The sequence below is a fragment of the Vanessa cardui genome, chromosome 12 (genome assembly GCF_905220365.1).
Source record: "Vanessa cardui chromosome 12, ilVanCard2.1, whole genome shotgun sequence".
In the NCBI taxonomy this organism is placed as follows: domain Eukaryota; kingdom Metazoa; phylum Arthropoda; class Insecta; order Lepidoptera; family Nymphalidae; genus Vanessa; species Vanessa cardui.
This window is the reverse complement of record NC_061134.1, coordinates 597,460-609,876: the sequence shown is the minus strand read 5'-3', so window position 1 is coordinate 609,876 and position 12,417 is coordinate 597,460. Positions and strand designations below refer to the sequence as shown.

Here is a 12,417-nt window from a genome sequence, read left to right as displayed (position 1 = left end):
ATTGAAATACCTTCGTATTTTTAAATGATTCGTTTTAAATATAATAGGAATGAATTAAAAATTATCTTTAGTTTATGGTTTAGTGTCAAAAGTCAAAACAAAATGTCAAAGTGACAATTTTGACAATAATGACTGATTTTTGAAAAATCATATCAAATTTAATAAACTAAAAATAATCAGACATTTCATGAAAATTATTTTGTAAAATAAATCACACGACCTTAAATTTATTTAAAGTACACTTTAATGATATTTAGATAAAGGGTTGGCAAAAATGGATTTGATTTCAATGAGAAATATATGCCCAGCTGCAAAACATGCTCTACTATGTTTTTCGCTCTCCGGTTTAGTATTTATTGTTTCTTTTTTCTCAGCTAGTTGTCTGGGATTTACATCTGAGCTGTGGGCTCTTACGTACTGGGGGCCGGCTTTATATTTCTGCCTTTTAAACTTCATTTTACGATATTCTTTAAAAGGCTTCACATACGATGTAAGTTAATCCAATTAGAACACTGCGAGACATAGATTATAATATTAAATTATTGAGTGTGGACTTTACTAATAAAAGACCGGATAAAGCAAAATATTGCTATTTCTAGTTGTATTTATTGATAACAGTATAATAGTTGGAAAAATGTCTATGAATGCTTCAGTAATAATGATTGTTGGCTTATATTAGTTATTATTTATTTATTTCAAAATGAAAGTGATGGATAAACTATTTTTTTAGGTTGCAGTCAGGTCTGCTTTTCTGGGGTCAGTTTTTGCAACAGGATTTTACTTTGCTACATTGGATAATAGCTGTCATATATTTGGGCTTTATGCAATGGCATTCTCTCTTTTTCACTTCTCCGAATTCTTGTCTGTGGCCCTGACAAATCCAAGAACTCTGACGGTAGACTCATTTATTCTAAATCACAGTGTGCAATACTGGGTGGCAGCTGTGTCCAGCTGGATCGAGGCTGCAGTGGAATATTACTTCTTTCCAAGTGAGTATGGTTATATATCAAACTAATTATAAATAATATCCTTGCTACCAAATTTAAAACTATACTCTTTAAGGGTGTTTGTGCATGACCAATGAGTAGCAATTACAGTCATCTACAAAATAAGCTTAAAAGACTAGATGTGTCTATATTTCTCATTTTTACAAATTAAGTTTAGAAACAAATATTTGTATATAAGTTAATCTCTTCTAAACGTCACATATGATGTATAAGATTTATTTAATTTTGTATCTATTTCTATTAACAGATATGAAAACTGTATTTTGGATATCTCACATTGGTGTTATAATGTGTATTATCGGAGAAGTAATGAGGAAAAGTGCAATGTTTACCGCTAAGACTAACTTTAATCATCATGTAAGTATAAATAACACATTCTTTGGATTACTAACTCACCACTAACCTTTGGAACTAAGATATTATGTCCCTTGTGCTTTACACTGTTTCACTCACACTTTAAGCTGGTAAAATGGTAAGGTTTCAACCTTACCATTTGTACAAGATCTTATGCCTTAATAATTGTCAATTCTGCTTGGGAATATGAATGTTGCTGTTACTATGTGATCTGGCAGCTGTATCTATTCTTTCATAATTCTAAATGTAATGTAATAAAATAATGCATATAAATAATTATAATTCACATACAGACTTATGGATTTAGTTGATAAGATATGATCCTGCAACTCATATTTTGGAAAGATCCACAAAATTTTGCACAAGCTCCTTGTTATTAAGAGTATGAAGACTAAAACTATATACTACTAAACTGCTTTGCATATTAAATGGTTGTAGGTACAAACGGTGAAGAAAGATGATCATCAGCTAGTGACCCATGGAGTGTACTCTCTCTGTCGACATCCAAGCTACGTGGGTTGGTTCTACTGGTCTATTGGTACACAGGTAAGAGATTAGTTAATTATAATATAAAAATAAAGTTATTGCTTTCATGTAACAATTTCATATTTACGTAATCTAACCAAGAGATAAGTTTTGCAATGAATAAAGTTAAAACAGATAATTTATAGCACACTAAGCTCTTTCTATGTAGGTATTATAAGAATAACATATTTTTTAAGTTAAGGGATACATACTCGAACATAAGGCACTTAAATTAATAAAATTATTCCATTTTTTTTATGGTAATGGTCAATGGCGCTGTAAGAAATATTAATTATTAATTATATCGTCAATGTGCCACCAACCTTGGGAACTAAGATGTTATGTCCCTTGTGCCTGTAGTTACACTGGCTCACTAACCCTTCAAACCGGAATACAACAATAATGAGTACTGTTATTTGGCGATAGAATAACTGATGAGTGGGTAGTACTTACCCAGACGGGCTTGCACAAAGCCCTACCACCAAGTAAATAATAACCAAGACTTTTGGTTATTGAATTTTTTAATTTACTTGGTAGCAAGGATGATATTGTGGTACCATTAAAATTGAGAGGGTAGGAGAGTAAAATAATGAAAGGATGTCTTGAAGACTTTTTAGTCTCATACAAATTTTATTTATAATCGTGCTGTCTAAGCTAAAGGAATAATATAGAAAGTTAATTGATGGTAGTGCTCAAAGTTGGGAAATCCGCTACTAATCATTTCATCATCATCATTACACAGTATAAAACTCGCTTACCGTTGTCTGTTCCTACGTATGCTTGGATCATTAAAGTTACGCAACGGATTTTGATGCGGTCTTTTTTAATAGATACGAGTGATTTGTAAGGAAAGTTTTTGTGTCATAAATGGACAGTATAGTGAAGAAACACTGATAATTTTACAAGCTTCTTATGTGATGTCGTAAATAAATTAATTTTGTAGTTATATTCAAACCAAAAAGTATCAGTATAGGCTGTTTTTTAAAATTCATTTTATATTATTTAGTTGAAGTTAAGGAACCCAGTAAAAGTTGCGTTTTTTATTTACACTTTACTTTTTTAGTACATATTTGCCGAATAATATCACATTAAAAATTCCATATTTAAATAGCGCGCAAAAACGCTACTTGGACAAAATTGCGCTGCAATGGGGTCGGTGACGTCACTTGCCTGTATTTTAATTTGTGGTAAATATAGTAGAAAAACAAAGTTTACAAGAAAGTGACTTCATCATAAGCCCGGCCAATCAGGAGCGTCAAATTTGTGTCACGTGACAAACGTTTGAAAAAATGCATTTTTATTTATGGATTTTTGAATAAAATAAGTATTATTTTCAACTTTCCTTAGTAAATAACCATTTTTAAACTCATAATATACACTGATTGAATAATTCACAATTTATTTTTTCAAAGAAAAGTTCAAATGGTCGATTGTTCAAAATTTGAGTACCGTCGTCGAAGCAACGTACTGCGTTGCAGGGGTTTTATTGCACCCATACCATAAAAGCGTGGAATTAATACCTGATGACTTCCTGAAAGGATACATTATATACATATATAATTGTATTGAACTAATATGATTGTATTTTTTAAATGTTGAAAAAGAGTTACTACTGAGTTTCTTGCCGGTTCTTCTCGGTAGAATCTACTTTCCGAAATGGTGGCTTCACTTAATTGTTAAATGACGATTCAAAAGTGCTTGTAAAAGCCCACTTGAATAAAGTATATTTTGATTTTGGTTTCAGACGAGACTATACATCTTATTATTAAAATAAATAACAATAATTTAGCATCTATATTATCCATACTATAAGTATCATTCAAGTAAGGATTTTTTGCCGACTATTTGATGATGGTTTCTCTAGAGAGGTGGTTAGAAGATAATCCACAATGTTGCTCTCCTGCAGATTGTTGGATACGTTAAACACAAGCACGTTTCCTCACAATGATTTCCTTTGACACTGAGCAAGAAATGATTTATAAACACAACTCGTCTTATTATTTATTATAAATTATAAATCATGTATAAATAAATTTTACCATTTAATTCCAGATAATTCTACTCAACCCTATCTGCGTGATTATATACACTCTGGTGTCATGGTCCTTCTTCAATGAGAGAGTATTCGCAGAAGAGATGTTCCTGATATCATTTTTCGGAAGCCAATACTTGGAGTATCAGAAGAAAGTGGGCACTGGTCTTCCATTTATAAAAGGTTATATACCAGATGTTGACGGTAGCTGGTGAGGAAGTTGGATATGGACTGTGGGATCTTATCGGGACTAGGAAACGAGAAAAGAGATTAGTGAATTTGAATAATCTCACTTCAATAGAAACTTTACAGTTAATATCGTACTGAATGTGTTTTGATGTTTAGATGTTATTTATCTAATATTGTATTATCATTGACAAAATGCAAGTGACATAATTTCATATCAATGTAAACTGGCAACACTGACTGCCAAATTTTTGTAAATGTCAGATAACAGCTGTGGTGTGCATGTTTTGCACGCTACCTTTTGAATTTCTTGTTTGATTCTTTTTTCTAATGTAACATATGTTGATATTAAAATAAATTTTGAAATATTTTTTACACAATTTAAATACTTGTTGTACTTAATGAAAAGACCCTTTGCAATTTCACGTTGCCTTTTACAAGTAAATAGTGTTGTGCAACTTCAAGAGTTTGATAAATATATTAAAATTAGTTAAAAAAATTGCCACAGATAGTACAAGAAATTGTAGTAACATTGAAATATTTTATTATTATAGCTAATTAAAATGGTAAAATGAACTTATATTAATATTAAGCTATTTCTTTTTAAAAACCGTAAGTAAGTAAGATCAAATGATTACATTATACTAGATGTTGTACTTTTTTTTCTACTGTGTAACATTTTTCTCCTGGCTGTTAGATGCTAATGAGATTGTATTCATACTAACAAACAAATTTACATGCAGTATTGTAAATATATTTTAATAATTATTGCTGTATCTTACAAGAACAAACTTTTTTTGTAATGTTCGACATTTAAATATAAGTGCATTTATTTCTGTATTATTTCTATCAAGGTTGACAATTTCTAATTTAAATAACGCGTATATCTTAATAGTCACCAGCTAAATGCATTCAATTGTAATACTAATTACTTTTACATTAAGTAAGTCAGATAAATTTGTAAGCACAATGACTTGTTCAAAGAATTTTCATTAAATGAATTTATAAGGTGTTTCTATAATTATAGTAACGTTTAAAACTTTAGCAGAATTATATTGAATTAAAATAAGTTTGACTAAATATAACATCTCAAAATAAAAAATAAATATTGTCTATCTTTTATTAGATTATTATTCCACATTACCTAAATAAATATTTAAAAAAAAACGAAGTCACACCCTTTCTTTATACATTAAATTATATTGAAATAAATTAAGTTTGACTAAATATAACATCCCATAATAAAAAATTAATGATGTCTATCTTTTATTGTGTAAGATGAAAGTTATTCCACATTACCTAAATTAATATTTAAAAAAAAAACGAAGTCTCGCCCTTTCTTTATACGTTAAAAATGCTGTCATAATAGTAAATGTAGCAAATTAGTATTTGCTTTTGTTGCTTCACTATAATGTACTACGCGTTCCATCTATCAAATTTTATTAATAAAATATTTCTACCAATTTTTTTATACCTATAATGTTTATGAAAGTTCTATAGATAAAAATGAAAATAGAATATGTACATAAAATATCATATGTATGTAATGTTAGGTGTTTCTAAAATTTTCCAAATACATATATAAACATAAGTTAAATGTATATAACATAATATCATATTAAAGAATATAAAATATTTAATTTCTTTTTATTTTTTTAACGCTTGCACATGTTATGTGAAATGGCACGATACGAAGCAAAAGGAGCCCTGTCGATGCCAATCACTGGCATGCTTACAGAGATTGGATGCTTAGCGGATATTTAAGCGGCGGGAGGATAGGCAAAGGTCTATAAAATCTATATAATCTATAAGTAACAGCCTGTAAATTACCCACTGCTGGCCTCTTCATTAAGGAGAGGGATTGGAACATATTCCACAACGCTGTTCCAATGCTAGTTGCACATGTGGCTGAATTTCGATGAATTTAGACACATGCAGGTTTCCTCACGATGTTTTCCTTCACCGCCGCGCACGAGATGAATTATAAACACAAATTAAGCACATATATATACTGGTGCTTGCATGCATATAGTCTGCAATCTGTCATATATATACTAATATTATAAATGTCAAAGTAACAAGTGTGTCTGTCTGTGCTTGTTACACTGTCTACCGAAATAATGTAACATATAACCGAAATTGATGAAGTTGTTCTGAAGGCAGCTGGAACCGCAAGGGATAAAAGTTTTTATACCTACAACTGACGATCAACCTCTAAAACGCGAACGATAACGATGAAGTAAAATTTACACATATAATAAAATTGGAGTGTCTGTTCGTAGTATTAAAAAAAAATACAGACGAAGTGATAACCTCCTCCTTTTTGAAGTCGGTTGATAACCACTTTTTGCTAAATGCATATGTCTACACGGTATATGTACAATAAGAACATTAATTTTTTATCCTTTTGTGGTTTTTTTTAATCTCTAGAACTGCTGGATCGATTTCGACGACATGTTCACATATGAAGTTTATTTATTAGCCGTAATTTAGGCCACAACGATAACTTTTTTGTTAAATTCCAACGCGCAAGAAGACGCGGGCACAGCTAGTTTATTTATCCTCCTGCCCTTTTCCCAATTTTATTTGGGGTCGGCGCAGCATGTCTTCTCCTTCCATACTTCTCTGTCAGACGTCATCTCACAAGTAACATTTTTTCTAGCCATATCGTCTTTCACACAATCCATCCATCGTTTCCTTGGTCACCCTCCACCTCTATATTATCATATCACATCCATGCTCAAGGCCTTCCTCACAATGTGTTCCTCATTCCTCCGCATTACATGCCCATACCATGATAGCCGCCTTCCACATAACTTCTCGGCTATCGGTGTCACTTGCACACCGGGCGTTGCTATGGCTACATTACGCTTTGCCGTCGCGAAATTTATAAAACTTGTCATACAGGACAAACCATACACAGTCGAAGGGTTACCAGGGACCCAATCTCAAAACTTCATCTAAATCGATTCAGCTTAGGTTCAGGTTTAAGCGTAAAGAGGTGCAAACAGGTATCCACCTTAGCAATTATAATTAGATTATTATATTGTATGATTAGCAGAAAACCTTGTTTGAAACACGCTGAATACAGCGCTTTGAAAGCGATTTTTTATATTCTTATACATAAATAACTGTAAGATTTTTTTTTGTAATTTTATCAAGATATTATTACATTATTAATGTAATAGAGGTTTTTTATTTTATGTAATCTTTTACTTTTACATTTATGTTTGTAAGAGCTAAAATAAAACGGTTTTCATCAATTTCATTGTTCAATTAGTGGTTACGTAATCCAGCTTGTGTTAACAATCGCAGTTGCCGATAGTATTTCGTACAAATCATGCAAAACGTCACAGTTTTTGTGTTTCTTTTAGAAACTATTCCGGGTAAGATCAATTTAATATATTTAATTCAATAATATGCTAAATGACGTAAAAAATAAATTATTTGAAGGTTTTGAAAACATATTACATACAACCTTAGAAAATATTTCCGAAAAATATATTGAAAACATCAAAATTACAAAATGCGAAAATGAAGTTGTTGATTTAATCTGGAAAAATGTAAATAAGAATCTGTTTACAAAACAAGCCATTCATTCTCCGATGTTAAGTCATTCAAGAGTTTTGGATGACTTTTCTTATTTTTTTTTTGAAAAGATGCAAACCTCAGTGGAGACGCAAAACAAAGTAATTGATTATGAACAAAATAACCAAAACAATTTTATAAATAAAGTTAGTAAAAAAAGTGAAGCTACTACGGCATCATTTTTGGTAGCCATCTTTGAAACCATTCAAAATATTACCGCGCAAACTTGCGGAGGTACTCTACTATCCTCACGTTGGGTTCTTACGGCTGTTTCCTGTTTGGATTTATTGCCCTCTTTCTATAGCAACATGTAAGTACAAGTTTGTTTAAATTGGTAAGGTTTTGATATTTATAATTATATAAATTTATTTACGTATTTTTTTCAGAACCAAACAAAATATTGTAGATAAAAGTCATTATACTGTTATTGCAAATGGTAATAATCCTCTTGTTGATGGTACAATACACAATGTTACAGAGATAATTTCACAACCGAAATACAATTTGATTATTAAAAAAAAATACTCGTCCGACATAGAACTAATTCCGTTTTGGATGTCGGTTAACAATCATCAAAAAACTGCTTCACAAATCGCATTAATGAAAATTGAACAAGACGCGAAATTTATTGCTTTGTCGATTTTCAAAGGTAAACTGGAGCGAGATATCAGCCTTATTGTTTATGGTTGGATTTTAGAAAAGGTAAATCGTTTCTAGGCAGGCAACGAAGGTAAAATAAAAATAATAAATACGAAAGTTTTGATAATTGGTGACAATGTCGAGTCCTGAACAATTGAAGCTCCGGAACCGCTGCCATCTTGAAAAAAATGTGCACTTTTATGGTTTTTGCTAAATAATTCCTCAATTGTCATATTTATTCAATTCAATTTCTTTAGTTGTTCAGGACTTTTAACCCGTTCATTAATATGTCAGAATGAACATTGTAACCAAATTTCAAAACAATCGTAATTATTATTTTTATTTCGTACTTTATAAGTTAAGATGAACTATATTAGTTATTCTATTCCATACTAGATGGCAGGCTAACAAAAGTAATAATCCTCCACAAGATGGCGGCTACATACAAAAATATTTTTCAGAGCTCTACCGGCCAATATATGAGCGTTGCCTCTGTCTCAGCAAAGGTTGTTGATACTAATGAGTGCGAAGTTAGTTACAATAACGTAGACAGTAGTTCACTTATATGTCTGTCTGCATACGATAAAAATGATATAAAAATTAGTAAGGTATAGATTACCGCTTTTTTTCTTAATTTAATAAAAAAAAAACTAGAACTATTTAATCCAACCTTTATTTATCTATATATAAATATCTCATTTTAGATTAGTTCCGGAGGTCCAGTCCTTGGATATTTCAAAGGAATTCCCAAAATAGTTGCTGTAGCACAAATACATACAAATTCTAGAATAATAGCGTATACGCTCGCAAATTACGATTGGATTCGTAATTTATAAACGAAATTATACATAAAAATCTAACTATACATTTTTTTATGACCTATAAATATTTTATTAAGAATACGTATACCTACATACGGTGGAAAGTTTTTTCTTTATATTAGTTTTAACGAAAAGTAGAGGGATATCAACTAACTATTAACAGCGTTATTAAAACAGTTTGTTGGAACAAATAAATAAATATAATTACTGCTAAATTCTAATATCTTAAAAACGTGTCATAATTTTTCCTTGTAAGTTCACAAAAACATATTAAGCCTAGTCTATTCGCTCTGAAGATTAAACGCAAACATATATCTTTTAGTAAAGTTTCCAAAGTCAAAAGTCGAACTAAACGATTTGTCAGCTCGTTTTTGGTAAGAGTCGCTAAGATTTGGAACGACCTGCCTGCGTCTATTTTTCCTGATAAATTGAACTCCGGAGCCTTTAAGAGTAGAGTGGTTACAGGTTTCTTTTGGATGGGCGTGTACCACCTTCGTCTTCATCTACACTTTCCATCAGGTGAGATGGAAGACAAACGCCTATTCCATATAAATATGTAAAAAAAAACAGAATTATTCTTTAATAAAATACTTACATAATCAACAGATCATTAGTAATTATATTAGTTAACGACCGTACGATAATTATCGTACAAATCCATTCGTTTCATGTCAACGCACTACTTAGTGTATCGTTAAACGATTCCGTACTAAGTAATAAAATCATTTTTCATTATTGTCGTATTTTTAATCTATCTATGCCAATATTATGCGAAAGTAGCTCTGAACGTTTATTATGATACTCTTTCATCGCCAAAACAGTGAAACGAATTCAGTTTAAAATTTATTTTTTATAGTATATGTTGGCGGACGAGCATACATATATGCCACCTGATAGTAAGTGGTCACTACCACCCATATATAATGGCGCTGTAAGAATTATTAACAATTCTTTACATCGCCAATGCGCCACCAACCGTGAGAACTAAGATGTTATGTCCCTTGCCTGCAGTTTCACTGGCTCACTCACCCAAACCGAAAGACAACAATACTCAGTATCGTTGTTTGGCGGTAGAATATCTAATGAGTGGGTGATACCTACCCAGACGGGTTTGCACAAAGCCCTACCACCAAGTAAGAGCTGTACTGGTAGCAAGTAAGTTTGAACTCCAGCTAAGGACGTATGCATTACCCCCAACATCTAACGACAAATCCCACAATTGTGTGAAAAAATAATAAGGGAAATATGTAAAATATAATTTATAAATCGTATTTTATTCGAACTAATTCTCTTATTATTTACTTTCGTTACGTGCAACAAAATCGCACTACGGAAATAGGTTATACGATCTTTTTACTCAAAATGACTCAAAGATGCTACGAATACGTGCTCAACACTCCGTTTACTATAGAAACGTCGAAGTGTGAGGTTGCTCCCTAAAGCGTTTGACCCAAAAGCGCGTCTCATACGAATGAAGGCAGCATCATGTTTTATCTCATAAATTTCCACGTGCTTCATTTAATAACTGATTAGCAGTATAATACATCATCCCGAGAAACCTGCCATATTATAAATATCTATTAAGCCACAGTGATACAGCTTGGAGTACGCTTGAAGTATTAGAGAAAATAATTTTGCCCAGCTATGGGCATTAATGAACTCATTATTTTCATCGTGTTCAGTATGCTTTACAAAACATAAGACAATTTGACTTTTTTTCACGGATTGGAAACTTTCAGAAAAGTAACGTACCCCTGGGAGGGGAACTGTGTTGGGATTCCTACCCACTAAAATCACTAAAATGGCCATCTTTGCAGAGGCTCCGAGGATGTACGCACCCGCAGTCTTTCTCGTACTGTACTCTTCTCGTGCCATAACTCTAAATTGTAGATAAAAACCCCCTCTATACAAATTGTACTCCCCCCATTAAAATTTACCGTTAAACAGAAACATGTCGGACGAAAGAGACTGATGGTAATTTTAGTTGCCATTTAAAAACACACTAACGATTTTTCAAAGCTAATTGCGCGATGATCAATAATTACTTAATTACTTTCACGGCTGTATGTTGTGTAACATCGATGTGTTCTATGAAACTAGGCGAACTTTCTTTTTTTTTGTATATAAGAACTTTTTAGCTATTCAATTAGATAAACCCGTTTAATAAATTACCGGTAATCAAGTTTGTGCAGATCTGACATGCTATTTGTTAGATATTCTGCTGCCAACAGAAAAAATTAAAATTTGTAAGCCAGTTTAATTAAAGGCACATTTGATTGAGGGTATTAGAAGTGATTTATATTTCCTAAAGTTTATATTGGGATTTTGCTTTGATTATTTACCAAACTTTACGCATCTCACGCGTTCCAACTTTAGTTTGTTATAAAAACCAATTAGATCCGTTATTTTAACTTTGTGACATTTATAAAACAACCTTTAGCATACTAGCCATTTTATCAACGATAAGGTTGAATCAAATAGTTTATCTCCTTCTCCGGGATTCAAACTATCTAGATTTTATCTACGTTGGTTTAGCAGTTTAAGCGCAAAGCGTTAGCAGACAGAGTTAATTTTACATTTATAATATTAGTATTGAAGTAAAGATGTAAACATAACTTTTCAAACTACATATTATGTTTTGACGAGCGTTGTACGTGTTTTTTAAATAAGCATATGAAAATAGTTAACAGATAAAAAATAATATTGCGAAACGTAATTGAACTATATGAAGTAAAAGAAATTTAAACTGAGAAAATTCGAATTGTTTAAGTAAAACTATTAAAAAAAGCTTTTTTTATTTAAAAAATATATGCATTGCGCCGTTAAAGCATTGAATGTTTGCTGTCTGCGAATTCTGTTGAAATTAAACGTATTTCTATTTGTTTTCGGTGGCTGATTGTGTGATTTTTTTATGATGCAAGTGCACGGATACTCGCATGATGCTCGTATGCAAATGTAACGCTGGACTGGGGCACTGCTGTGAGGCGGAGGTCGCGTGAATATTTAACACGCAAAGCGAGAAACTATTATTTATTGCGCATCTTTGATTATTCAAATCGCCTTTAATTCCATATATTTAACTGCATGATTCTTGCGTTTGAGTGTTTATTTATTTTTCTATTTAAGGATTACCGGACTCGCCATGAATGACAAGACGATCGTGTGTAAAAGTATATCGACTAATTCGTAGGAATTGTATAATAAGACGTTAAGTGAAATTGTCTCGTGACGTCAGCGAAGAAAGTGGTCCGGTGCAGGTAAGGCA

At 31.7% G+C, this 12,417-nt stretch overlaps 1 protein-coding gene across 2 annotated transcripts; it reads left to right on the top strand.

The window, feature by feature from the left end:
- Positions 1 to 107: 107 nt before the first annotated feature.
- LOC124534406 (protein-S-isoprenylcysteine O-methyltransferase) lies at positions 108 to 5,219 on the top strand. 2 transcript variants are annotated; one of them, XM_047110267.1, is made up of 5 exons: positions 108 to 490; positions 731 to 989; positions 1,255 to 1,364; positions 1,800 to 1,907; positions 3,939 to 5,219. In XM_047110267.1, the coding sequence occupies exons 1-5, from the start codon at positions 275 to 277 to the stop codon at positions 4,131 to 4,133; spliced, it is 888 nt and encodes a 295-aa protein (XP_046966223.1). In that variant the 5' UTR covers positions 108 to 274; the 3' UTR covers positions 4,134 to 5,219. The 2 variants fall into 2 exon arrangements, with proteins under 2 accessions (XP_046966223.1, XP_046966224.1); XM_047110268.1 differs by lacking the exon at positions 108 to 490 and adding an exon at positions 555 to 652.
- Positions 5,220 to 12,417: the final 7,198 nt, after the last annotated feature.